This window comes from Cygnus olor, chromosome 29, assembly GCF_009769625.2.
Source record: "Cygnus olor isolate bCygOlo1 chromosome 29, bCygOlo1.pri.v2, whole genome shotgun sequence".
Taxonomy (NCBI): Eukaryota; Metazoa; Chordata; class Aves; order Anseriformes; family Anatidae; genus Cygnus; species Cygnus olor.
This window is the reverse complement of record NC_049197.1, coordinates 2,497,073-2,524,809: the sequence shown is the minus strand read 5'-3', so window position 1 is coordinate 2,524,809 and position 27,737 is coordinate 2,497,073. Positions and strand designations below refer to the sequence as shown.

At 57.0% G+C, this 27,737-nt stretch overlaps 1 protein-coding gene across 4 annotated transcripts; it reads left to right on the top strand.

Moving 5' to 3' along the window:
- The first annotated feature begins 713 nt into the window (after positions 1-713).
- SPATS2 (spermatogenesis associated serine rich 2) lies at positions 714-26,911 on the top strand. 4 transcript variants are annotated; one of them, XM_040539515.1, is made up of 13 exons: positions 714-800; positions 5,670-5,888; positions 12,449-12,528; positions 12,809-12,917; positions 13,738-13,785; positions 14,963-15,223; positions 15,463-15,675; positions 17,414-17,549; positions 23,399-23,457; positions 24,111-24,220; positions 25,177-25,279; positions 25,592-25,806; positions 25,901-26,911. In XM_040539515.1, exons 3-13 carry the CDS (start codon positions 12,490-12,492, stop codon positions 26,171-26,173), a joined length of 1,566 nt encoding a protein of 521 aa, XP_040395449.1. In that variant the 5' UTR covers positions 714-800; positions 5,670-5,888; positions 12,449-12,489; the 3' UTR covers positions 26,174-26,911. The 4 variants fall into 4 exon arrangements, with proteins under 4 accessions (XP_040395449.1, XP_040395448.1, XP_040395447.1 ...); XM_040539514.1 differs by having other exon boundaries at positions 5,670-5,992; positions 15,466-15,675; XM_040539513.1 differs by having other exon boundaries at positions 5,670-5,992.
- Positions 26,912-27,737: the final 826 nt, after the last annotated feature.

Here is a 27,737-nt window from a genome sequence, read left to right as displayed (position 1 = left end):
CAAACCCTTGCACCAGGGTCTGTGCAAACGCTTGCACCAGGGTCTGTGCAATCCACTGCATGAGGATCTGTGCAAACCGTTGCACCAGGGCTCGTGCAAGGCGCTGCAGAGGGCCCGCAGCCAGGGCCCGACCCGGGCGGGGCCGTTGGTGGCGGCCCGGGGTCTCGAACCCGCGGGATGTCGCGCTCCGACCTCGCCGCCCCCCAGCTCGTCACTTGCCGGAGCGCGCTCGGGCGTTTCCGCCGCGGGGCGGAGGCTCTCGGCAGTTTCCGTCCACGTTCGGCTTCGGCCGCCCCGCCCCGCCCCGCCCCTCGAGAGAGCGGGGAGGCGGGGCATCGCCACCGCCGGATCCGATTGGCTCTCGGCGGAGGTTGGTCACGCCCCCCGCGCGCGCGGGAGGCGGGAGAAGGCGGGACCCGCGCGCCCGCATTGGCTGTTGGGACTCCTCCCGCCCCGCGCACCCAGGGCCCCTGTCATTGGTCAGAAAAGCTCGGCCCGTCCCCCGCCTCGCTTCCGATTGGCTACAGCCGAAGGAAGGCGGGCTGAGCCCGGCCTCTCCTTCCTTCTCATTGGCGGCATCGGTCGGGGGGGCGGGAGCCGTGCAGCGGCCCTGAGGCGCCCATTGGCTACCGGGACGGTGCCCAGGACCCGATTGGCTGGCGCGGCCTGAGGGCTCCTGCCGGGCCGCGGCCCCCGTCCCCCGCCCCGGTGCGCGGCGGAGGCGGCCTGAGGCCAAGGGGGGGCGGCGGCGGCGGCGGCGGCGGGGCTGGGAGCGCCCGGAGCCCCCGGGGCCGCGGCCGGTGAGTGCGGGGCGGCCGGGAGGGGGGGAGGGCGGGGGGTGTCGGGGAGCGGCACCGGGGAGCGGGGGCACCGGGAGCGGTGCAGGCCCCGGGGGCGGGGGGGGGGGGGGGGGGGGCACCGGGGGGGGGCGCCCCTCGGCCCGGCCCGGCCCGGCCCGGCCCGGCCCGGCCCCCAGCGCTGCTCCGGCTTCGGCTGGGGGGCGCGGGGGCGTCAGTTCCCGGCCCTCCCCGGCCCTCCCCCGGGGTCCCCCGGTCCCACCCCCCGTTCCCCCTCATTCCGCCCCGCTGCCCCTCCGCTCTCCCCGGCCCTCCCGTTCCCCGTCCCCGTTTCCTCCCCGGTCCGTCCCCCCCCCCCCCCCCCGGTGCTCCCGGCCCAGCCCGAAGCCGCTCCTGACGCCTCGCAGCCTGCGGCCGCTGTGCCGGTGCCGTGGTTTATCCCAACGGCCCCGCCGATTGTCGTTAGGGCCCCTTTGTAACGGGCTCACGCTTCTCCTCGGGCCGCCGGACGTGAGGTGGGCGGTAAGCAAAGGGGCGAACATTTCTCCGGGGACCGTGGCACCGGCTCGGCCCCCCCCCCCCACCCCGTGGGTTACGCCGGGGGAAGTTTTCATCACTTCGGGTTGGGTTTTGAGAGCCGGCGTCTCCCGCTGCCGCTTCCTGCCTTCCTTTCCCAAATCTTGCGCTTCGGGCTCGGTTTTTAGGCGCTTTGATTCAAAAGCGAGTCCGAATCTAAAGGATGCGTTTGGCCTCTTAAAGGCGAAACGATTCGTGGCCAAGCCAAGCCAGGACGTTCAACGGTTCTGCGCATCGCTGAGAATCTTCCCAAGCAGAAAGCTGGCACGGGCAGCCCTAAAGAGCTGGAACACCTCAAAAGGACCCGGCGCAAACTCCTGCGGGCGAGTTTCCCTGCAGCCCGAGGGTGCTTTGCTACCTCCTGGGGCTCGCTGAGGCCTTGGGGAAAGGGCAAGGGGGCTACATGCCGAGCTCGGGGCCCCTGCACGGAAAGCAGCAGCGCTTGGCCGGGGCATTTCCCTCCCGCCTCGTGCCCGCCGTGCCGTGCAAAGCACCCGAAACCCGACAGCAGCTCCCGGTGCCGGTTTTCTTTGGCAGACGAGATAGGGAAACGCCGCGTTTATCGTGGGTTAGGCGCACCAGGCGGGGTGCCGTGACGTCCTCGGAGCAGGTACGGGGACGTTTTGTCACCCAAAGTACCCAGCCCTGCTTCCTTGTGCTGCCCGAGGAACTCAATTAGCTCACGGAGGCGCGTGTCGGAGAGCAGCTAACGCTCGGCCGTGCTCTGCATAATGCGTTTGGTGAAGGAACAATAAGCGTGCGGATTTAAACAGAATACAGACAGCTAATTATCTCTGAAGTTAAGCGCTCAGCTCGTTCTGCACAAAATAAGCGGCCTCAGGAAACACTAAAAAAAAAAAAACACAAACCACCACAAAACCCCCGAGCCCCAAGAGTGATATTAAGAAACCATTTTTTTCAGTCCTAAAATGGCTCTTTGTGTTGCACGGCCGTACGATCCTTCATCGTCGGTGGAGGCAGCTTCTGGAAGCCACCGGTCCTGATTTTGGGGGGGAAAAGCCCAAGGAGCGGCCATGTCGGGTTTGTCGTGTGTTGCTGGACACCGTGCAGTGCTCCCCTTCCTTTCAGCGCAGGGTGATAAAGCGGAGAAGTTGGCTCGAGGTGACTGAGGCCCCTGCTGCCCGGGAGAGGCGCACGGGTGCGGTTTGGCCTCCTGCGAACTTAACGGGAATTTGCTGAGGGGGAAACCCACAAAGCTGAGTCTTGGGGTTCCGGCGCTGGGATCGTTCCTGGACTTCTGGTGTAAACGTTGATTTTTTTGGAGGGGGGGGATGCGCCGAAAACCGAGCGAATTCCCCCCTCGCGCCGCCGCCTTGCAGGGCTCCGGCACCGTCCTCTGGGGTCCCTGAAAATGGATTTCTGCTTGGGAGCGACGATACGTTACAAGCAGAGCCACTGATGGTACTTAATGCGTTGTGCGCGCTCCCGGAGCCTCTTAACGAGCTTGATCACCGGGATTAAAATCGCGTGGCGAGGGACTGCTTAGCTCAGGAGCCAATTAGCCCGACGCTCCGTGCAGCGCAAGCCAGCCGGAGCCGGGCGTGAGGTGCGTGCTGGCATCGGGTCCCAGGGCGGAGGGGCAGAGCCCTCCCGAGGAGCAGCTTTCTCCCCCGGAACGCCGGATTTCTCACCGAAACCACCTTGGAGCGGCTCACAGCAAACCCCAGCCAAATTTCTCACCGATAGTTCAATTTCCTTTCCAACGGGGAGGCGCGGAAAGTTTACGGGAATAATCCGTCCAGACGGAGCGGGAACAGCCCGGAAAGCTACCGCCGTGGGGGGGGGGGCGCTTTAAAATCGGTTCTCCTTTGACGTGCTGGCTGGGAAATCAGGAGGACGTTTCCCAAACCGGGTGGAACGCGTCGCCGCGTGCGTTTCCGCCGCGACTCGGGGAAGCTGCGCGTCGCCAGCTCGGCGAGGGGCCCGGCCGTGGCGGGGCCGCAGCGTGCTGTGGCTTATTTTGCACCCCGCCGGTGCTTTACTTTCGCCCCGCAGGTCGGTTTCGTGCCGCCTTTGTGCCGCTCCTTCCCTGTTCCTGCGGCCGTGTGCGGGGCCCGACGCGAGCCTGCCGTCGCCCTTGGCTGCGGGCTCCAGGTGACCCCTGCGGCCGCGCGGGCTTTGGATGAAGCCTCGGCCTTAATTGCATCACCGAGGAGCGAGGATCCTCGCCAGACCTATCGGAGGCTGTTTTGTTTCCCCAGCCCGTTGCTTCGCACCTTTTGCGCGCGGCAAGGCTTAGTCTGGAGCTTGCCAAAGACTGGTTCGGAAGCTGCCAGCTGCTGCTCGGTTTCCCCCCCCCCAAGACTTAATTACTGCTCGTTTTTCCCCTTTGAAGTGGGTAAAAGTGTATTTCCTGGGTGATAAGGGGGAGTAATTTCATCTGGTCGGAGATCTCCTGATAACTTCCTCTCCAGCAACTCTTTTTGCAGCCGCTTTCAGACTTTGAATGACTGGAGCGTTCTCGGTTCTTTGCTTTTCAGGGATGGGCGCGCCGGCGCTCTGCAGGCGTCCCTTCCTTTCGCGAGCTGAGTTTGAGGGAGCTCACCTGTGGCAACACAGCGTTTTCTCCTTGTGCTCCCCTGCCCCCCCCCGGGTTAAAGCACGCCTTCCTTCGTTTAAAAAAAAAAACAACAAAAAACAAACAAACACAAAAAAAGTGAAATTACCAAGGGGTCTGTAAAGTGCGGTTGTGGTTTGCAGTGCGGGTTGTTGTCTTCGGGCGCTTTGAAAACTCCGAGCGATGGGAGCAGAGAGCGCGGAGCTCCAGTGCCCGGAGCTGCGGTGCCCAGAGCTCCCCACAGCCCTCCCGGCCTCGGCGTGGGGCCCAGGACGTGCTCGAGGCCCGCGACCGGTGGCCGAGCGCTTCCTGCCCGCGGCCGCAAGCAGCAAATCGAAACCTGGCCGCTCGCGCGAACCGGCGCACGTCGGGGAAATGGCCTCAGCCTGCGCCGGGTTTCCCTGGGTGCCCCGTCTTTTGGCACGGGATTTCAGGCGGCGTTCAGTGTCCCGAGGCAGCAAAAGACCCGTCGCCGTTTAATTCCCCGGGCTGGAGCTGGTGCCTGCATCTGCAGGTAAAGAATTCTTCTGCAGCCTCTTGTGCACCGGCAGCGAGCATCTGCACCTCTCCGTCCCGTGCTCAGCTTGCCGGGGTCACTGGCTGGGAATAACTTTTGAGCTCCTGTGTGTTTAAGAAAGGAAGACTCCAGGTACACGAAAACCCTATTCTTAAATTAAAATAGGCTCGTCGGGTCCCTGCTGGTGAGCCGCGGGGCGGTGTTGCCGACCCTGGTGTTGCAGGAGCGTCGCTGCGTTCCTCGGGCTCGTAAACCGTGTCCTGGGGACGGCCCTAAAAAAATGATCCTGGCCGGGGCGGGTGGGAGTTGAGCTGCTAATTGTTTCTGGAGCAAATTAGCTGTGTGTTTCTCTCTCATCGCGTTCCCTGAGGGTCCCACCAGCAGTGTACGAGGCCTCCTCTGACCGCTGGATGTTTTGTCCTCAGCTGTGGCGCTTTGCAGCTTGGCACGGCCGTGCTGTGCCTTTCCCCCCTCGCCACGAACGCGTGGCCGGGAGGCTTTGCGAGGGGGGGCTGCCTCCTTCCCGGGACTGGGAAGCTCTCCGTTGTTTTCTTACACTGAGCGCCCCGGGGTTCTTTGTTTAACCTGTCAGCGCCCTTGGCGTGCGCCTGCCCTCGCTGCTTCCCCCGGCTCTGCGCGCCAGGAGCGGGTGAAGATCCGTGCGCGTAACACCGCGGCGGAGCCGTCCCTGCAGCGTGGCCCGTGCCCCGCTGAAACCAGCGGGGAAAAATGTGTGAGCTCTGCCGGCCCCGGGGCGCCGCTTGCGTTCACGGGAGAGATCCGAGGCTGCCGCGATGCCAGCACCAAGCCCAGGATCCGCGCTCCCGGTCCGCCTCGGCTCGCGGCTCTTCGTGGGCGCGGTGTTTGTGCCGTGGTCTTCTGTGGGGGGCTGTGAGCCCCCCGAACCTCCCTGGCTGTAAGGCTTGCCCGGCATCCTGGGGTGCTGCGGGAGCTCTGAGTTAAGCCTGTTGAAACCCTGCCGAGTCTGTAGGGAGCTTGGCGCTCTGTATTTGGTGTTGCTTTTTGCTGGCTAGCTCTTCTGCAGCGCCTAATGCAAAATACACGTTTTCCTCTGAAAAAGCATCAGCAAGATGATTTTGACAAGCTGAGAGACTTGGGGGATGCCTTTGGCTAGTTCAGCAGCAATTTCTTACTTCCTTTGTTGTTTTTTTTTTTTTTTTTTTCCTCCTTTCCTACTTAGAACCCGAGAAGACCGACACCAACGGCTGCGGTCAGGCGTCGTGACAAGAAGCTGCTTTTCAGAGGAAGGAGCCGTGGTGCTCTGCTGGCCTGTCAGCACGATTCTGACAACTCCAGACCCTGACTGCCCTCGCAGCTGGGATTTTGCCATCCCAAACCAGATATCTGCCGCTTCCCACGTTGAAACGAGGCGGCGTGTGAATTGCAACTGCCAGCTACGGTACCTGAGGGCAAAGACTCTTTTTTTTCTTTTTCTTTCCCCCTCTTGTGTAGCTGGACGGTAGAGCAAACACGCCGAGATGTCTAAAAAGCAAAATGCAAAAGGTAAGATGCATGCGACTGTGGTGCAATCAAATGTCAATACACAGCACGATTGATTCCAAAGTTATCAATTAGGGAAAGGGTTAATTGCTTTTGCTATGCTCCTTTCCAGGCTGCTAATGTCACTTGACAGCTTATTGTCACTGTCTTGGTGACATGGTACAACCTGTTGGGTTTGCTGACATTTCTAGCAGCGTTTCAGTTGTCCAGCTGGACAGTTCTGATCCTGTGAGCGGCTCTATAACGTTAATATTGCCGCGCTTCCACTGTCAGAAAGCAGGAGAAAAAGATTTTCCGCGGCTGAGGAGTTGCAGAGCCAAACTTATTATTTTTTTCCCCTCCTCCCTGGGGTCCCCAGCGCTGGTGGTGCGAGGCTTCCCCTCTCTGGCTACGGCCGGTGTGCATCTGTGTGGTGTCGGGGCGACTGTGGGATTAAATCTACGGAGTTTCACCCCGTTCCCGAGGCAGCCCTGGCCCTCGACTCTGCCAGGAACCTGGTTAAGAAGCAGGGGACGCGACTCCGTCCGGACCGATTCCATCTGCCCCTCGGAGATGGGCGTAGAAGGGCAGCGAGCGGGTTTGCGAGGAGCTCTGTCCTCAGCAGCCTTCCTTTGCCGTCGCACGTTAAGCGGCAAAGCCGCGCTCGCGTCGAGCAGCTCATTTCAGCGAGGGATCTCAGCTGCCACACGTGAAGCATTAATTCCAGAGTGTGCGGGGAGGGGTGGAGGGTTACGAGTTTCTTTTTATTTGAGCCGACTGCTAATTAATAATTTAAGGCGCATGGGTTTGACAATTCGTGTCCTCTGCCTCAAGAGAAGAGCTTTTGTTCTCTATAGATTTCTTTTCTCCGAGCAGCTTTGGCGTAGAAGTGGTGTCTACCTGAGGAGCCCTGCTGTCCTCTGACAGCTAGACCCGGGCATGATTTGAAGCAATTAGCAGCAGTTATGGAAATTACTGCACAGGGTAATTCCTGCATGGTTTTTAAAATGCTGTATCTGTGGCTGTGCTTTTTGGAAGCTTCGGTACAAGTCGTAACGAAATTACCTTTTCCCAGCTGCTGGATGTGGAGCCCGGCAGTTGCTGGTGCTGAGTACACGGGGAGAAAAATGTGCCTTGGCGGGCAGGGAGGAATTATTGCGGCCGGGCAGGGCAAAGGAAGAGGGCTCTGGGAGACTGCTGGGGAGGGACAGGGAGAGCTGGTGCTGCGTTGGGCCCGGCTTTGGGGTGCTCCTTTGCTGCTCACGGTGTCAGCGTGGTGCTGTGGTATTTTCCAGCCCTCTGTGAGAGCCTGGGCTTGACCAGGTGAGGAATGCCTCTTCAGCTTCTCTTTTTTCTGAAGGCAAAGCAAAAGCCTTGTGCTGCGTAACAGAGGGCCGGAGAGAGGCGTTGAGAGGTGCAGAACGAGGGAGAGCCGTGGTAAATAATGCAGCAGTTTTGAAACGGAATTGGGAGCCCACCTGCTGCTGCTGCTGCTGCTGCTTAGAAGAGCCCCGGACCATTGTGAACATCTCAACTAATCAGAAGGGAAAACAGTTCAATCTGCAGCCCAGGCATGTAATCAGCCCCGTTCAAAACCCGTGTGCACACCTACGTGTAGCTCCGTCCCCCTGGGCTGTGCCGGATGGCTCCTCTCAGCCCTCATCCGTTCAGTAAGGGGTGGCTCAGAAATTCAGAGGGCAGGTAGTCTCCGTGATACCAGACCGCTAAATAAATATTTTTCCGGAGTCTAGGAGGTTTGTTGGCTTACCGCTGTCGGAGTGATCCTCGGTTCCCAGCGCTTCTCTTCCCCCCCCCCCAGTGCCAAGCGAGCATGTTCCCTCTCATCCCCCTTCCGACTCGATTAATTGATTTGAGTGAAAGCAGCACCAGGCTCGGGAATGACTGCTGACCCCGGGATACAAAGCAATCACATAAATCTTGTTTCCGGACATCAGCCCGCAGCTGTAGGCGTGCCAGGTGCCTGAACCAAACGGCGCTCGGGCTCCTGCTCATCTGGATGCATCACGGAGCCGTTTCGATGGATGAGAAATCGCCCTGCGTGAGTTTTGGAAAGGGGAAAGGTCTTTGGTATCAGTTGCTGGCAGCCAGAGCAGCGGGGAGCCTGCACAGCGGAGTGAGAAGTTCCTTTTTAATCTCCCCCTTTGTTTACCCGCACGGCGCTCGAGGAGGAGAAGCTGTTCTGCAGAACCCGGCCGCGCTGGCTGCTCGCCGTTTGCTCAGCCTGTGCCTGGAGGACTTTGTGGGAGAACCCCCGGGGCAGGAGATCGCCGCGCCGCTCGGAGTCGTGCAGGGAACACGCGGAGCCGGACGCGGAGCGCGTTCTGTAACCCCATAAATCCGATCCTGGCTTCTGAGGGGCTGATGCTGGGAGCCGCTGGGGGCTCTGGCTGCATCCCTCCATCTCCAGGTTCAATTTGATTTTCCATCCCCTGCGTGCGGGTGGGAGCCAGGTGGGGAAGGGCAACGCAGGGAGGCTCAGCACCATGGCTCCGTCCTGCTTTGCCACCTCTGCTCCCCAAAACTGCCCACGTTTGCCTTGCCCTGCTGCTCGTGTGCTGAAAGCAGAGGCGCTGCCCGGCCTCGTGCTCGGAGAGCTGCCCCACGGCGAGTTCAGCCTATTGCAGGCGAACTTTGCTTTAATTCCTTGTTCAATTTTCCCCCTCTTCCAAGCCATCGGGCACCTGTGGCCCTGCACGTGGGATGCAGCCTGCGTTGGCATGTCGCGGCCATCCTGCTTCTGCTGGGCTCAGACCTCTGGCAGCCTCGGGGGGAGATCTCGGAGTTGCAGGTCCCCCTCGTGGCCCCGCGTAGTCACGCTTTCCTGAAGCATCTTCTTCCTGAACTGAAGCCTGGTTGAAACCAATCACTTTCCTGTGTCAGGTTTGGATTTCAAGAGGCTGCATGGCATGCTTGGGCCCTTCAAACCGATCTGAAAAAATATGCGGGGTTTCTTGCCTAGCAAAACCCTGTCGTGCAGCTGCCATCTCCTCGGGCTGCCTCTGCATCGCACGGCACTCTCTTTGGGCACTGAAATAGTTTCCACGGCAGCTGATGGAGGCACCAAGTCCCGGTTTTTGAATGGGCCCCAGAAGCGAGTGATGATGGAGGCTGAGCAAGGGGAGTTCGTCGGCCGAGCGCAGCCCCTCGAGTAGCTTCGTGTGTTTTGGTGGCAGGGAGGGCTCGCAGGTGCGCACGGTGGTGGTGGCTGTTCTCCTGGATCATAAGGACAGGCAGAGGTAGCTGTCAAGTCCTGCAGGAGACCTTGGATTTTTTTTTGTTCTGCATCCCTGTAAACCACAGCGTTAAATTCTACTCGGCAGATGCTGGCACGCCCTTATTTTTGCTCAATTACTGTGTTGTTTCTGTGTTATTTTTTTCTGATGTCAATGAAACGTATCGGCGGCAGCGCAGCATCACGGAGTGATCCGCAGCAGACCTGCAGGTGTTGATTCCACCCTGATTTAGTACTTATTGCCCTCAAATTCACGGGGAGAGGGCTTAGCATTGGTACCTCTGCTGCCTGTTAGCAGGAGCTGTTCCACGTGAACAAATAGTGGGGCGTGGTGATGGAATTTGTAAGGAAAAGCAGGACACTCCGGGCTGGCAAACGCGAGCTGTGGAGCTCGAAGTGCAACGCCTGGAGCCTGGGAGCAGCGGAACCACAAACAGCTCCCACCGACGTGATCTTTTAAACAGCATTTCTTTCGGAAATCCTGATTTACCCATGTTTTTGGGTCCTTCCATCTACGGTTACGCCTGAAAGAGCAGGCTGACAGAGTGAAGGTGTTCTACCTTACCCTGATCAGGAGGATGCGTTAATTCCTGTCCTGTCACCCCCTGCAGCACTGGGCACCGCCGCCTTGTGGTCCTTGCAGGCGGAGGAGAGCAGAGATGCTCTGCATGAGCAGTGCCGTGCCTTCAGGTGCTTCGTGTTCCGTGTCAGCGCTGTGCCCGGCAGAGCCGGCGTGGCTACCGCCGACCTGAGAAGCTGCAGACCCCATAAACGTTTCCCAGTCTAACCGAATCTTGGCTGCACTCCAGGCAGCGACGCTGGGGCTTCGCGAGCCCGGCATCACTCGGAGAGGGGCTTTCGGTGCTGCCGTAGCAAGGTGGTGTCGGGGGCCACCGCGCTTGGCGCGTGTCTGCCCCAGGCTGTTCTGATTCCCGGCTGCCAAGAAGCCGAGCGGGCGTTTCTGAGGTTGTAGTTTTCATTCTTGCACGTGTCTCGTACAGGAAGGACTAATTAGCGGCGTTACAGGAGGAGCAGACTGAAATAAGCCGACAGCGCGATATTCGGTAGGGTGGATTCTTCCTGGTACCCTCGGTGTTCCTATTGAGGAGAAACAATTAGTGCGATAAATAGCGATGAAATACAACAGTAAATGATCTGGGATGAATGACTTCTTGCCACCCCATTTTCCTGGAGGATACAGCTGGGAACCCAGAAGCAATTAAGGCCGTTAGCGTCGCCTCTGGAGTTTATCGCATCAAATCACCGGGGTAGCACCGCGTGGTGCCGGCTTCGACGAGCAGAGCTCAGCCCGAGCAGCGGAGTGCCTCGTCATGTCAGGCATGTCGGGCACAGTCGGAGCCCTGGCAGTGCGGAGGGGCTTTCTGTCCCCGCTAAGATGTTAATTCCCCAAATCCTGGAGTCACCGGTGGCAGCCAGGCTTGCGTCTGCGAGGACATGAGCGCTTTAAATTCCGCCCGCTCTTGCAAGTAGCCGCTACCACGAGAGACCCAAGCGCCAGCAGCCCTTTTAATGATGCCTGGGAGTGCTCCTGGGCAATATCAAATGTATACAGCGTAGTCTCCGTTGCATAATTTTTGCATGATAAACGTTTTAACACCAGGAGGGCTCGGGCCGTGGCGGAGTGACGGGGAGCTGGAGAGGCAGCTGGGAGCGCGATGCTGACAGGTCCGGTGCCCTGTAAGACCAAGTGCAAATGGAGATGTGGGAGGGATGGGACTGAGCGTCTGAGAATGTGCTGCATGGGGGAGCCAAACTTCATCTTCCCTGGCACCTGGGTCCTTGGTGGCTGCTCTGCGAGGAGGATTTTGAAAAAAGATTGCAAATTCTCACTCAGCGATGGGAATCTGAAGGCCATTTACAAGATTAAGGGCTGCGAAGTTGGGAACTCAAACTTCTGTGAGCTCCGGAAACTTGAGGAAATCTTGCTCATGGGGCTGCAACGGGTAAGGATGGAGCGGGGAAGAATTTAACCATTCATCTGTAGCCTTAATAAGAGCCTGACCTTTCCATCACGTTCACAATTCTGTCACTGTATTTGGAGGCATCGCAGTTTAAATGCTACATCAATGTCTGGGAACCGCGGAAGTCAATGGTGTGTCTCAACGCCACGTACGAGTTATTTAGAGGAGGCGAGGGAAGGAACGTGAATCAGCAGCTGGGAATAGCGGCTGGGCTACAGCACGGGGCAGTGACCGGACGAGCTGCCCTGTCCCCAGGCAGTCCCCAGAGCCACCGAGCGGTGGCACCTGCAGGAACCCGGCTGAGGAGCTCAGCAGGAGGACCCCTGGCCTCGTGCTTGAGGCTTGAGCTGGTGCCCTCTTAGGAAATCTGCCCTCGGTGCTGTGTGTGCATGGGAAGTCCCTGGAAAGGGCTTTAGGGGCTTGAAGCAGGAGGCGAGGGTGCTGGGGTGCCCACCCGCGACCTGCTTTATCCCTCTCCTCTAGCAAACCTGAAATTTGGGCTGCGCAGACCTTTGGCAGCAAAATCAAGCGTGGGTCTGTGATTCCAGCCCCTCGTGGCGATCTCTCGCAGCAGGGCCCGCAGATTTCTGCGACCTTTGCTCGCTGACAGGGAGCAGACCTGTTGGCGATGGCTGTCTCAATTATGGGTCTCTTTTGGAAAATAAGCATTACCTTGGAGATCGTAGCTGGCGGGGAGCGCAAGGTGCTGAATCTTCAAACCCATTTATCAGGCTGCTTGCCATTTGTATCTCCAGGTGGAGGAAATTGGTGAGCGCACTGCTCGAAGGCTCTCGCGCTGAGGCTGTCATTAACTCTTTATTACTGGGCTCAGGAAAAGATTAATGCAGAAATGGGAGGGTGGAACTGGTCGGCTTCAGCGAGATTGTGTTGTGGGCCAGCCCTGCTGGGGCTTGCATTTGTTGGCTCGCAGCTCTGATCCATGGTTGGTTTCAGAGTTTTATTGGCTTCCTGAGCTCAGCGGGGCGTTGGCACGCCGGGTTCAGCCGGGATCACTTCGTAGCAGCCCAGCTGGCAAAACAGAACCTGGTCGTTGAGCGAGGCTGGGATGTCACGGCTGGTTACCCTCCGGTAACAGGATCGGCCCACGGACGCTGCGTTTGTAGGATTTCAGTGTCCTCCCTGGGAAGGCAGCCAGCCGGGGCTGACCTCTTGCTTCATCTCCCTCCAAATGCCTCCTGGTGCCTGTTGTTCAGAAGACAGCCTCCCTCTCCTTTGTCTTCACAGATCCGTCTGGGTTTATTTTTGATGTGCAGTCCAACACTGTGATGGCCCAAGGAGGAACCTTTGAAAACATGAAGGAGAAGGTAAATGTGTCTTCTGAGACTTTAACTCGCCACGCGCTGTGGAAGAGCTCATGAACGCTGTATCTTTATCTGCTCTCGGAGGTGAAATATGTTTCTGTCTGGGAGCTAACTGCAGTTCTGTCAAAAGCAAAATTTTATTCAGGCTAAATCGTCCCGGCACATTAAAGTTTTATAAGGAAGTCATCAGTTAAGGGTTTCAGACTGCTTGCAGAAGGGCTGCTGTAGGCACAACGCAGGGTAAAGCGGATGGTTTACGTGTCACCTCTTTCCCTCCCTCTAGATCAGCGCAGTGCGTGCCATAGTCCCCAACAGGAGCAACAACGAGATCGTCCTCGTGCTGCAGCACTTTGACAACTGCGTGGACAGAACGGTGCAGGCCTTCATGGAAGGTAACTGCGGCGGGTTTCTTGGCTGGGTTCGTGGCCTCGTGACTCCTACCTGCCCTGTCTGTGGACCTTTTTGGGAAGCAACGGTGCTTGTGCAGCTGGGGCTGTGTGTAAGTGCCTCAGCTGGCAGGGAGCTCTCGGAGCTTCCCAGCATGCCCAAGTACAGGCTCCGCACAAAGGCGAGCAGCAGCCTGTTCTCTTGCCAATTTCTGGTGGTATTTGTCCATCCGGGGGTCAAGGCAGAGAGAAGTACTCGATAGCTCGTTAGATAATGGGTGTTAGGTGCTCAATCACAGAAACTCTTGCTCGTGTGTGCAAAACCAGGTATGTCGTCAGCTTCCAGAGTTGCTGTCTGTACTTCGTGCTGTGTTAGATGGGTTTTCTGACCCTGCTGGTGATGCTGCCTGGCTTTTTGCTGCTCTTGTTGCTGTGCTGACCATCACAGACAGCCACACTGTCTGTGCCCACAGAAGCCGCGGCGGCTTCGGGCATCCTGATCTGGGGTCCCTGGCAGAGAAAGCCAGCAGGTGTCTGACCGCAAGCTCAGAACGTGCTCCGGCAGGGCTCTGAACGCCCAAACCTGTGCTGTGACAGAGCCGAAGCGAGGTTGTTTGTCTGGAAACAGCTGGCCCTGTGTACTAAGGGAGTAGTCCTTTTCGGGCCAGAGCAAAAACGAAACCGATCCTTTTGTTACGTCAGCCAAGAGAACTGAAACTGCTGGGCGCAGGAAGTGTCGCGGCTGGCACCAGGTGTGGAGGTGCTTCCACGTGAAAGAGCTGGAAGCAGGTGCCTTGTCCATTGCTCATCTCTGCGTTTGTTTTAGGCAATGCCAGTGAAGTACTGAAAGAATGGACTGTAACAGGCAAAAAAAAAGGTAATGCATTTGAATATACTTTACTAAGGTATTTATCTCCTCTTTTATTTATTTTGAGGATGAGGGAGAGCATAAATTCAGACTGCAGAGAACAGTAGGCATTCCTCATAGTTTCAATGAGAAAAGACAGCACAGAGCGAACACGTATATTGATGGGAGCAGAGCAGACTCCCCGAGATGATCACTAGGTTATCAGGTGCCTCACTATTCAGGGCAATGATTTACACGGTAACTTCAGTGCAAGTTGTAAACATCATCATCTCACTGCATTTGCATTCAATTTAGTTGTCAGGCACATTGTGGTGGGTGCAGCAGCAGAAAAAAGGCTTCTAGACTTACTGCCCTAGCAATAGCTTTTATTCTGCTGACCCTCCACAGGACCCCTAATCCACGCTCCCAGCCCCACGCTGAAGTAAATCTTTCTCAGGTCCCTTTATTTCAACAGAGCTCTGTAATTCACTGTTCGGATAGTCGCGCAGTTCCATTTTTCATCGGTAACCTTTGGAGCTGAACAGTTGCATTTAATGCTGAGGTCTGTGGAAATATATTTCTGTGTCATGTAAGCTTCCTCGCCTGTTTTGCCTAGTTCTGTGCTCAGACCCCTGTGAAATGGTTAAATAAAAATTTGCAAAGTTCCAGGACTTGATATTATAATGTCTAAATCCACCAGGGCAAGAATAAAATCATAATTATTCAGAAGGACTCCTTTGAATGCTTGAAAAGCACCAGAATGAAATAGGGAGGGAAAAACTGCGACTGAACAGCCGCGTGCTGGGAAACGGGGGAATTTTTGTCAGAGTGAGGTCTGGAATAAAAGAAAGTTCTGCCTGGCTGCCACAGAAAGCCCTGGGAGCTCCCCCCGAGTGGCGCGGGGCTGCTGTAGGTTGTGGCCCCAAACCTCTCCCGTTGCCCATCGGTTACGCAGCCTTGGTCTCGTTGGCGCGCCGCCAGAGAGGATAACGCATTCGTGTCGCATTAAAGCCCCCATGTCTGTCCTCATTGTGGAATAAATCCCTCCGACTGTTAATAGGATCAACAGCCAGGCTGGCTGAAAAAGCACTTAATTCAGCTACTTTCAGCCAGTAAGCATAAGCTTAATTTTCCCTTTAGGAATTAAGCTTAACGTGTTTTTTTTTTTTTTTTCCCCCTTTTGTGGCGCGGATGCCTAATCCTCAGAACAAGAAGAAGAAAACCAAACCGAAACCGCAAGCCGAGTCGAGCCCTGGCCTCGCAGACCCCGGGAAATTGGTGCCCACTGAAGAGGAGCCGTCGGCGGACTTGGAGAAGGGTGGAATTAACGGTTACCATGTGAACGGCTGCGCCCACGACACCGAGTCTGTGGACTCGCTCAGCGAAGGTTTGGATGCGCTTTCAATTGATGCCAGGGAGCTAGAGGATTGCGAGTCTGCCGCACCAGCCATGCCTGATAGAACAGGTTAGTGTCTGTAGGGTATCGCAGGAGATGGGCACCGAGCGCTTAAAGAGCAGAGCGCTGCCTCTTGCCTTTTGGGTTCCTTTGTTTTGGGTCAGCTCTGGGCACCGAGCTCTTTGGACGGCTCTTCAGGAGCGAGCAGCTCGCCTTGATTTCTGATTTCTGCTCGCTGTGGTAAAGAGGCGGTCAGGGCTCTGCTGTGCTCCTCGCGTTCCCCTGTAAACGAGTGTGCTTTTCTACAGCAGTGCCTGAGCTAGAGAATGGAATAGCAGGCTTTGACACAAAATCGCTCACCATGCATCCTTCCCAGAGCCCTTCATCTCTTAGACAGCGGCCTGAGCAGAGGAGCGCTAGCAGGTCTCTGTCCAGATCTACTGCAGGCAACTCGGCTCCCGCCTGCCTGCCCGGAGCGCGGCTGGATGACGTTCCCATCTCACCTGCCAACAAGAAGCTCGGTAAGGCCCTGGGGGGCTGCACCCGCTCCGGTGTCGCGGCAGGTTGCTGTTGGCCGAATTCTCGCCGCCTCTTCCGCGGTGTCGCTGGCAGACAGCGGTGAGGCGTGCTGGACTTTGATTTTAATGCAAGCTAACATACTTCTTATTATCTGGCCACTAACTCGCACTCTTCTCCTCTTCTCCCCTATGCACAGTGGGGAATCGTGACAGCAGTTTAGATGGTAGCGCCCGGAGCAGCAAACCCATGTGTGTGAGAAGCAGGGGAGGAGGCAGCCAGTCTCGCTGCATACATTTAGCCCATTCTTCTGCGTGCTCCCTCACCGAGCCTTTAGGTTGTTTCTCATCTTTTGTGAGAATTTGTCGAAAGGCCAGAAGTTTGGTCCAGCCCTGTTACAAGAAGTGACAGCCTCCTTCCACCAGATTTTTTTTTCCTCTTTTGAGTGCTTTCTCCACAGCTGAGTTCTTACAATAACAAAGGGGGACAGGAAGGACCTCAGAGACCCCAATTGTGATCGCAGTCATTATACTTAGCACAGTGAGACGCGGTGGCGGTGGTTCACCTTGGTGCTGTGTGCTAAAGCTGTAATGAGCAGTTGTTAATGGAGCTTGGCAGGGGGCAACTGTGCTCCGGCAAGCTGCGGAGGGCTCGGGCAAGGTGCTGCACCCTGATGGCGAGCTGGGATGCAGAGACTAACCCTGGCAGCGGAGAGCCAATCCTCTCATCTCCTGGGTTGAGGAAATAACCTTCTGTACAAATTTAATTTTAGCTCCCGAGGTACTTCTCTTCTCCAAGCGAGCAGTCGTTTCATATCGCTCAGTGATGCGGTGTGCTGGTCTTGGGAGCGGAATTCGCTTCCCTTGTTTCCTGTCCCTAACACATGCGAGAAAAATTTCAATAATTTTTTCAGACAGGGTCTTCTGTGAAGCTACTTTATTCGCAATTGCAATGGTGGGCGTCCTGCAGGCAGGAGCACGCAGCAAGAATTTATCATAACCTTACATTCCCTATTACCCGACACCTGATTTCTCCCGTTTCCTCTTTGGCTGAGTACTACAGGTTCAGAACCTACTCGATGCATGTCTATACCATATATGTACGTTTTTATTTGACCAACCGTTAATTTTTCCTTTTCCTTTTCTTTTTTCTTCTTCTCTCGTGACTAGAGGGCCCGTGATTTTTGTTTTTACTGCTCATCCTGTTTTTCTTAGCTATCCTCCTTACTTTGGGACAGTGGGACCTTCCCCTTATCTGCTTAACATAACTCCCCACTGCTCTGCCACACAATCACTGTTGGATACGCAAGGTTAGTGGAATTTTCCACTGCAGAAACACCTTCTATTGCAAAAACAAAACTTTGTTTCTCACACACAAAAGCGACTCAAAGATGCATTTGGTGTAAGTGTGGTGATAGGACAAGGATTTAAATTAAAAGAGGGTAGGCTTAGATTAGATATGAGGAAGAAATTCTATGATTCTTGTCATGTATTCGAAAACGTGGAGGGACATCTCTGCCCATAGAAGGAAATTCCACAAGCTCTGGAAGATCTTTCCCCAGTAGGAAAATCTCTAGAGCTGTCCCTGCTGAACCTAGTGCCTTTGCGCTGGGGAAGGAAATTTTTAAAACCAAGCAGCGCAGTGTTAAAATAAGAGGGAAAGCCATCTCCTGATTTATCCCTGGTGGGAGGATTTAGCAGTATGATTGACACGGCTGTTTGAGCTCTCTCTGTCTCTTGGTAGGTTCTAATATTGAAAAATCAGTGAAGGATCTCCAGCGCTGCACCGTTTCACTGGCTCGGTACCGGGTTGTGGTGAAAGAGGAAATGGATGCTTCCATTAAGAAGATGAAGCAGGTCTTTGCTGAACTGCAGAGCAGGTAAGTAAAATGTAGGAACGGATCCAGATGTTGAGGATTAAGATCAATGAGTTTGGAATAGGACTTCAGCTTTCCAGTCAGCCTAATGGCATGCTGCTGTTTGCCCTGCTGTCCAAGCGCCGTTCTTCAGCGTCTGAGAGCTCAGCATGTTGTAAAGAATAAGCTGGAGTCTAAAGTCTTGTGCTCTGCAATTTTCAGAAGCCTTCTTTGCAGGCAGCTTTGCTGGGCTGTCATCCCCCTTGTGCAGCGAGAGGCTAAAACACCTTCAAGGCTTCGGTGTGTCCGTCTGGGTCTTTGACAATCTTTGGCGCTGCTTTTGTACGAGAGAGTTAACCTGGCACCATAAAGCCATTTTAGACACAGATAAGGCAAGGAACTCTCCAGATAACTACTGTCTGCTAGGTGCTGGAAGGGAGAGGTGTTGGGAGCAAAGAGTGCAGCAGTTTGCGTCTTTTCAAAACAAACATTTATATTTGACATCTTCAAATTAGGGTTCAATATAACATGGGAGAGCAGGATCCTTCCGAAGGTATAAATACACATTAAGGATCATTCTGTAGAGCATTACTTCTCCTTTTTTAAACCAAGCTTTTAATACTGGGCATGATGTTCCCTATGTGTGTAATAAGGTCTTTTTAATGAACGTTTTCATTGTTTTGGGTAAGTGCTTTAAGGTGATATTCCAAAAATCCTAACATCAGATGCACTTGCTGTCCTGGCTGACTGAGTCTATTAGTGAGAAGTTGTTCTTCTTGGGTATACAAACATGATTGCTTTTGGTAGAGAAATATTCATAAGAAACTGCACAGAGAGTTCTCCTTGCCTGAAGTGAGTAATATTTGACAAGTAACTAAAATGCTGCTATCACGCCAAAGGATTAAAGTAGAGACTTGGCAGACTTGCAAATCTGTGTCAAAAGCTATCTGTGTCTGTAAACTCTGTGGCCTCAGAGGCAAGAGTATTTAGTGGTAGTGATGTAAGGATTGCTGAATTCTGAAGCCCTTTAGCGAACTTGGTTGTTCAGCCTGGACTTTTTTTCTCGTGCGCGTACTTGTGTTGAACTTTGCTACCAGGAAGTGCTCTCCTGGAGCAGAATGCTGCCCCGCATTTAAATTCAGCATGTGCTAAAATAGTGACAAAGAGTGTTTATGGAAAACTTTTGAACTCAACCGAAGAGGCGAGAGGGAGAGGCAGGGTTGGCGGTGTCTGCGTGCCCTCACCCGTGTTTTGATGCTTCCTAACACTGGCGGTCTCCGAGCCAAAGTTGGATGAGGAGCTCCCACCCCCTCTCGTGTTCTGGAAAAGCTGTAGCAGGAGGGGATTTTCCCCGCTGATGGCTGAGAGATTTGTAGCCCTAACTCAGGTGTGTTCATATTCATACTAGACCCTGCTTTGTTAGTGGCTACCGAGTCACGGCTGAGGCAGATTCAATACTACCACTGCATGCAGTGGGTTTTGTTAGGTTTTGTCTGCCTCCCTACCTTACAGCATCTCTAAAAACCTCCCTTGCTTTGGAAAATGTCATTCTTCTGGTTACCGTGCCCGGGTCTGTATAAGCAATCCCTCGCCCTTTGACTCCGTGTTATCACCTGTAGAAGGCTTGCTTCACGTTCGGCGAGGTTAAAGACCCAAGTCCAGTCCCGCGGCGCTGCTCCGATAAGCCGGGCGGGCGAAGCAGGACGCGCGGTTCCGGGAGCCTTCTCCCCTGGCGCGGGGCCACCGTGAGCCTTCTCTGACAAATGCCCAGCGAGGGAGCTGCCCACTGGGGTGCCGGCCCCGCGCAGCCCATAGGCAGCCCCTCTGCAGCCAGGGCATTCAGAAAAGATTTGCCTTCCTTTTCCCAAAAGTGATGCAGCTGCCGGTGAGCCGAGACGTAATTTGTTCCATCACAGCTTTCTTTTTTTTTTTTTTTTTCCCCCACTCCCCTCCTGACCCAGAGAACAATTAGTGTATTTTTAAACCCCGTGGCACAGGACAAGATCCAGCAGTTAAATCCTCTTGCTGAATCACTGCTCCGGCTGGCGTCCTACCAAAGGCAAACCTGATTTAAAAGCAGGTTTGTTCATCTGAAACAGGAAACAGGAGAAGCAAAGCGGGGACCGTTTCAGCTCGTGTGTGTCGCAGACACACTTCAGGTGTCCTTTTAACCAGCGAGGGTTCCTGGCTTCAACCCCTCGCCAGAAGCACGCCGCGGTCAGGCCTGCACCGAGGCCAGGCGCATGTCACGGTCTCTGAAATCCACCCTGAGGGGCGGGGGTAGGTTTCCTGCCGTGCGAGGATTTATCATGGAATCATAGAGTGGTTTCGTTGGAAGGGACCTGAGAGCCCATCTAATCCCAGCCCCCTGCCATGGACAGGACCCCTCCCACCGGACCAGGCTGCCCCCAGCCCCATCCAGCCTGGCCTTGGGCGCTGCCAGGGACGGGGCACCCACAGCTCCTCGGGACAGCCTGCGCCAGGGCCTCACCGCCCTTGGAGTGAAGAATTTCTTCTTTATATCTAATATAAACCTGCCCTCTTTTAGTTTAAAGCCATTACTCCTTGTGCTATCACCACACACCCTTACAGAGTCCCTCCCAGCTTTCCTGCAGCCCCTTTTAGCCCCCTGGAGCCTTCTCTTCTCCAGGCTGAGCACCCCCAGGTCCCTCAGCCTGTCCTTGTAGCAGAGGTGCTCCAGCCCCTTTGTCGTCTTTGTGGCCCTCCTCTGGGCTGGGGACAATGGGGTAACCTGAACGAGGGAGTCCCGACAGTCCCCAATTCCCACAATATTTTTCCTGCAGGAAGAATATCTTTTTCTGGCAGGGAAAGCAGCAATTCAGAGCCCCCCGAGCCTTTTGGGTGGGGTGGGTGAGCTCAGCGCTGCACGCTGAGGTGGGCATGGGGCCGAGAGCCTCTCTCCTGGCGGCTGGCTCACAGCCGAGCACTCAGCGTTATTTTATCTTCGGCAGCTCCCGGTCTGTCTGCTGCCCCTCTTTCTTCCTGGTGCACCTCAGCTTCCTTTCTTTGAGCTCAGCCTTTCTGGCAGAGGCGGATTTGCGTTCCTGTCCCGGGACAGAGCAGCGCAGCACCGGGCGCTGTGCTGCACGGAGCCGGGGGCAGGCAGTTGGGTCAGCGGGGAGCAGAAGCCGTGCGGGGGGCCTTCTCGGGATGGAAGAGCACCGGGGGTTGCTCTGAGTTGCTCGTCACGCAAACCTCGGGCCGAGCGACTTGACCTCCGTTCCTCAGCCAGCCCAACTGTAAAATTGGGTAAAGGCCTCCAGCTGAGCTCTGCTGAGTAAATTAAATTACAAAGGGACGCAGGCTGTAAGCTGTGTCGGGGTACGTGTGGGTCTGCCTGCAGGAGAAAGCCCAAAGCAGCCCGCAGGAGCGAGGTGTGCGCTGAGGGGGAGGCGTTTATGGGGGGCGTAGCGCGGCCGGGCTGCTCCTGCACCCAGTTAATTGTTGTGGCCACGCTCACACCTGCGCGGCTGCGGCTCCGGGGGATTTCTGCGGTGACGTGGCCCTGGGCAGGCACCGGGGGCATCTTCCTGGACCCTGCCTTTGCTTCTACTGTTGTGGAGCCAGGTCGAGCTGCGCTGGGGACGGCTGGAAACAAGGTGAAGCCTTATTAGCGTAGCTTTTGACACGCGCTGTTGTATTTGCGCAGTTGGGCTGAGAGTGCCTGACCTGGATCAGGCCCCTGCTGTGCTACGAGCAGAAACAATTCCTGCCCTGAACGGGCAGATGGACAGAGCGATAAATCAACAGAAGCCGCCAAATGTCAAAGCTGCTGTTCAGAGGGAATTGTTTAAATTGATCTCGCTTCCATCCTCTCTGACATGCAGAGGCGCGGGAGCCGCGGTTCGAGTTTGCATTTCAGCTGCCCTGTGGGTTCCCTCACAGGCAGCCGCTAAAATAAATACTCTTCCCATTTTCAGGCAAACCGTTCTCCCTGAAAAAGCCCATGGCCTGTGCTGAAGGGCTGACCCTGTGCTTTGCTGATATCGCCCTTGGTATAATTCGGTGTCTGTACTGCAAGCATCGTAAAGCTCACGCGTACAAGGAAGGATTTGCTTTTATAGCGCCATGCTTTGACCCCGCCGGCAGCTCAGCACCACGCAGCCCTTCGCTCACCCTCTCTCCTCCCTCTCCGGGAGGGGGGAGAGAATCAGAAAGAAACGAAAGCCTGTGGGTTGAGATAAAGACAGTTTATTAGGACAGGAAAGAGAGGAAAATAATAATAATGTGTACAAACAAGTGATGCACAATGCCATTGCTCACCACCCGCTGACCGATGCCTAGCCTACCCCTGAGCAGCTGCTCCCCCCACCCCGGCCAGCCCCCCCATATTAATTGCTCAGCATGACCCCATATGGTACGGAATACCCCTTTGGCCAGTTGGGGTCAGCTGTCCTGGGTCTGTCCCCTCCCAGCTCCTGCTGCACCCCCAGCCTGCCCGCTGGCAGGACAGCGAGAAGCTGAAAAGTCCTTGGCTTGGTGTAAGCACTGTTCTGCAACAATTAAAACATCAGCGTGTTATCAACACTCTTCTCATCCTAAATCCCAAACACAGCACCATAACAGCTGCTAGGAGGAAGATTAACTCCATCCTAGCTGAAACCAGGACGTATTATTTAGAAAACAGGAACTGAAATGAATGTTACAGGCTGGATGTCAAATGCGTTCAAGCTGCTGGCGGCGGCTGAGGGAAGGTGAGCTGCAGCGATGCCGCTGGCACAGCTGAGGATTAGCTGTGGGAGGCGTAACGTAGAAGCACAGAAACGTTTCCAGGGAGGGTGTGTGTGAGCAGTTGGATTCCTTGTGGTGAAGAACAGCTGCCACCAGTACCTGGCTCTGTCCAGAGTGGGAGCACTGGTGTTTCCTCTCCCGTTGTAACCCCGGTCATTTGGTGGGATCAGAGCCCTCCTCTTCAGGCTGCAAGCAGCGGTGCTGCGGAGCTGCCTGCCCTGCCTTGCTGGCAGGTGCTCAGTCGCCCAAACGTGCTGAATTCGGTCAGTAGCTGCGCGGCTCTGCTCGCACAAAGGCTGCCGCCGTGATGCCCGGGGGAATCGCGGTCTCGTGGCAACGGACACGCTTGAGGCACGCGGAGCCTCCTGGTGAGTGGCGATGCTTCGCCGTGACCCCCTGGGGTGCTCCCACCGTGGGTGAAAAACCCTTGGACCGTAGGAGATGGGTGGTAGGGACTGCGCCTCCAGGAGCGGCGCCTGCTCCCGTGTCGGCCCTGCAGCCCTTTGGGATCTGCATCGTGCACTCTGCCGTGAAGTGGGGCAGAGCACCCGAATTGGGGTTTCTGGACACTTTTCTAGGTTTAATTAACTACAAAGGGTGTAAGAGTGAAGCACTGCGATGAGGTGGCTTCACGGTGTGGCTTCCGAGAGGCTGCTGTCAGGGAACGGTGTCCAAATGCCCGGAGCTGTGGGTCCCATCCTGCCCTGCTAGACGGTGCCCTGAACAACTGACTCTTTCAAGAGCTGCGCCCTCGCTTTGCTCTGTTGAAGTCCAGCAGAGCGCAGCTTCGCCAGCAGCACAGCTGCCGTTCCCTCTGCCCTTGCCAAGTGGCTCTGACTTCACCGGAGTAAGGTGACCACGCACCCAGCTGGTTCTGGGGAAGGCAGTGCCGTGCTCCGCGCTGACCAGAGCAAGTTTTGTGCCAGCAGAGCCTGCACCACCGCTCGGCCTCCGGAACAAAGCCAGGCTGGCGGCGGGCTCCTGCTGCCCTCTGTTGGTCTCTGCTCGCTGGCCAACAAACCCAGAAACCGCCAGCCGCTGCACTTTTTCCGTAGGGTCTCGGTGTCCCCTTTGTTTAGTACTAAATCCTTCTCCTTTTTCCTTTCCCTATTTTTCCCCAGCCTTATGGATCGCGAGGTGGCGTTGCTGGCCGAAATGGACAAAGTGAAAGCAGAAGCAAGTAAGGCTCCAGCTTTATACCAGCACCCGGCGAGCCGTACGTGCTGCTGCACTCTAAAGAGGCAGCCCCCCAAGGAGCAGATTTTTATTTACTTCCTGCTCACGTTGTTCTAAATAACGGAGTGCGCTACGCAGCCAGAACCTGCCCCATACCTTGAGCTAGCTGTGTGCTGTGACCGGACTGTTTGCTGCCTGACGTGGGTCTCAGCGTGCGTCCTCTGCGAGGCCATTGCTCTGTGCCCTCATCAGAGGGGGGATGAGCTGCACCCTTCTGACAGCCATTGCTGAGCACTTTGGCGTTTTGGGCAGCTGGAACGGACTTTGTCAGCCTGCCTGGTGCCGTTAGGAAGCTCCACGGGGGGACAGCCCCAACCCCCCGAGCCCAGGAGGCCCCAGGGAAGTAGTTAGCACGGGGAGAGGAGAGAGGCAAAGCTGCTAAAGCTGCGTGTCGTGCCCGTCTTCGAGTCAGCTCACAGCTCAGGTTCCGTCTGCGTCTGGAGCCGCGAGTGGCTGCAGCGGGGGGAGCTGGGGCTGCTGTGCAGCTGGCACGGGGCTGTCCGTGGGGGCCGTGGGGCACCTGCTGCTTACCAATAAGGGGCCGGGGCTGGGGCTGCTTCGGTGTCGGCGCGGCCTGAGCTGCGATCTGTTCTGCAGTGGAAATCCTGGTCAGCCGACAGAGGAAGGCCGAGGCCCTGAAGAAGATGACTGACGTGGCAGTGCGGATGTCGGAGGAGCAGCTGGTCGAGCTCAGAGCTGACATAAAGGTGAGCTTTCCGCTCCGCTCCTGTCTGATCTAACTTAGTCCTACTCTCGCCCGAACACGATATGCTTTTTTGTAACCTCCTGGGTTCTTGATGCATCTGGGTGCAGTTTTCTGTTGTGCGCAAGACTTCCCTGGTCTCTGTAGTGTCCAAATGCGTCACCAGTGCTCTGCATACCGCTGTCTGCAGCCACGCAGCTGGGCCTGGGACCCTTCATCCCAAATCTTCCCTCTTAGCATATTTTGCGTTATAAAATACTAACTTCAGCCAACAAACGACCATCCAAACATTAACCCTGGTGCGTGCAGTTCAACCCTCGGCCATTGTGAACCGGCACAGGGCCGGGAACGTGGCCAAGCTGCAGCTTTGTCCTCGGAGCAGTAGTGAAAACCTCCCGCTGGTGCAGGCTGACCTCTGCCTTTCCACCTAGCTCGGAGAGCCTGCCTGCTGTGCATGAGTTGCTTTTATATTCTGTAAAACACTTCTGCTCGCCGGCACACCAGCTCCTGTCACAAGAGGTCAGTGCGAAGTTGCGTGAAGGATCAATTAAACTCCAGCTTGAAAACCGAGCTGCTGTCACCTCTGTTCTCCTGCAGCACTCGCCCCTGTAGCAGGATTAGTGCAGCCGAGGAACCTGTTGCCTCTGAGCAGCCAGAGCAGAGGCCTGGACAGCGCTGGCTGCAGACTGGAGCCACTGTGAGGCTGTGGCTGGGCTCCCAGGGCCCGAGGAAGGCTGCTTGCCTGGAGGTGGAAGTCATGCGGCACAAAAATCTGTTCCTTGGTTTCCTTAAGTCCTTGTAGCCACCTGCTTTCTCAGCCAAGGCTTTTCAAGCAGCACTCAGCTCAGATACCTGTTACTGGGCCGAAACAGGAGAGCTTTGTCTCCATCTCCCATTCCCGTGCTCTGTAACTCAGTGCCCAGACTGAATTAACATGCGTTCTCTCTCTTTTCTCTGAAGCACTTTGTGAGCGAGCGGAAGTACGACGAGGAGCTGGGCAGGGTGGCGCGGTTCACATGCGATCTGGACGTGCTGAAGAAGAGCATCGCCTCCTTCGGGCAAGGTGAGTGGGCTGGGAGCTGGGGTCCACCAGAACTGCACATCTGTCCCCAAACTGTGACAGTGGGAGAGGAGTTGGCTGCGGGGTGGCCTTCCCTTGCCCGGGGCTCTGTTCTCCTTCCCTTCCCTGTGAGCTGAGCCCCTGTACAGTCCCCACAACTGAAGTTTAATCTTGCCACAAAACGCTCTGTTGCTGTTCAAGCCTTTGGCCACGAGCTGCCCCAGCCGCGCTGTCACAGGGCCCAAGCAGCGGCTGGGGGGCAAGTGGTCGGGGTCTCGCGTGCAGAACGTGCATTTTGGGGTGTTTCTCTTCCAGTTTCTCACCCAAAGAACAGCTACTCCACCCGTTCCCAGTGCAGCTCTGTCACAGCCGTGTCCCTGAACAGTCCCAGCGAGACATCCGCTCCCTCCAGCCCCGCGTGTGCCTCTGCCTCCGCCTCGAGCCTTACCGCAGCGAGCAAGAAGCCCTCGGCCCCTGCAGAGGCAGCAGTGGGGGCCACCAGCAGCCGTCCTCCCCAGCCTCCCCGAGAGGTACCCGCACCCCGAGGACAGCTCGCTCTGCGCTGGGGGCACCGGAGCTGCCCCCGTCCGCCCTCGCTCACCCTCCCACCCTCTTCCCTTCCAGGCTGCCCCGGGGAACAGGCGCCCAGGAGCCGGTTTCAGGCCCCAGGGCCAGCGCCACATCGGTTCCCCCGCCACCAGGCGACCCAGCGGGAACCGACACCGGAGCAGGCCGGGCCAGGCGCACAGCGGGCATCAGAACCCCCCGGGGGTCCAGCCCCTGGGCAGCCACCGCCAGCCGCAGCCCCCGGAGCCCGGCCCTGCCGCCAGCACGCACAGCCCGGGGCTGCCGCAGCGCAAGCCCCGAGCCAGCCGCCAGGAGGGAGCCAGCTCCTGAGGGCACCGTGCTCTCCCCTCCGGTCCAGCGAGGGAACAAGAGTGTAGGAAGCTCCTAGCTAGAGTTGTTAACGAAGGAAAGTTTACACTTCTCTTTTCTCATGCCATTGTTCAGTTGGTTTTCTTTTCCTTCTCATCCCTTCTTCTCCCCCCGTTGTCTGCTGTTCTCACGCCTGTGCTGCGCTGTCCCCGTGTTCAGCCCTCCCCACGCTCCCCTTTCTTTTACCTTTTCCTTTCCCCTCTGTAAATCCCTGTGGCTCCGATCCCACCATCAGCAGGGGGGGGCCCCAACGCAGCCCCCCAGCCCCTTTTTATTTTTTCCTGTGCACCACCACTGGGGGCTCACCTCGGAGGAGCCTGTGGCAGCCCTGGCCTCATGCTGGCAATGAGGCTGAGCGCTGCGAAACGGGGGCTAGAGGTGGTTTTGGGGGAGCTGGGGGCTGCATTTTGGGGGGGCCTGGCAGAAATCCAGACCTCTGCCTTCAGGGTGTGGGGGGGAGGGGGGAACACGCAGCCAATGTTTGCACCCTTCGCTCCTCTCTTTGTTATGTTTGGGGGAAAAAAAAATCTCCTCATTTTATTCACTCTCCCCTTCTCGCCTGCCCCTTCATACTGCAGCCTCTGTCCCTAAATTAAATTTATAGCAATATCAATTAGCAGAGCTAATCCTAGGCGATACCAGGTGGGAAGCGCGCCAGGCTTCCCTTAGCCTTGTTCAAATAAAGACGTTCATGTTCAACGCCACTGCCCGTGCCGTGCTAGCCAGGACTGGCCCCTCTGCCCCCTCCCTCCCCATTTTGGCAGACCCAAACCGGTCCCACCCTGGGGGGGGGGGGGGGGGGGGGGCGGCTTTACTGGGGTGGGGGGCAGTGCCCGGGGGCTGGGGGGGACTCTGGTAGCCGTGGGATGCCACCGATGGGGGGGGGGGGGGGGGGGGGGGCGGTTCTCTTGGCTCTTGCAAAAGCCTTCCTGGGCACCATCGCCCACCGCTTCGACGGGACGCGTGAGTGCACGGGAGGGGGACGGGGGGGGGACCGGGAGGACGGGGCACACGCTGGGGGCTGGCGCTGCCCCCTCCCGGGGCTATAAATTCCCGTCCCGCCCACGCCGTGCCGCTCCGTAGCACCACGGCACCGGGTCGCCCCCCGGGGCTGGCAACCGGCGGGGGAGGACTGCGGGGGGGGGGGGGCTGCAGCCCCGGGATCGCCCCGGCCCCTGGGAAAAGCCGGGGAGAGGGGAGCCCCCTGCTGGCCCCCGTGGGGCAAGCAGCCTTCCCCCACAGCTCCCAACCCCTCCGGGCTGCTCCTATGCAAATATATGCAAATGAGGCAGCGGGCACCGCCCGTGCCACCAGGGAGGGGTAAAAATAACCGAGTGGGCTCCGCTGGCTGCGGGCACCCCCCCCCACCCCCCAGCACAACCCTGGGAAGGGCTGGGCCTGGAGCTGGCGCTGAGGGGGGCAGGAGCCCAGTCCTGAGCTTCAAGAGGAGGGGACGGGCCTGTAACGGGACCCCTGGTGTGCCCCCACCCAGGCAGAGCCCCCCCTCTGCCCTCATCAATAAAGG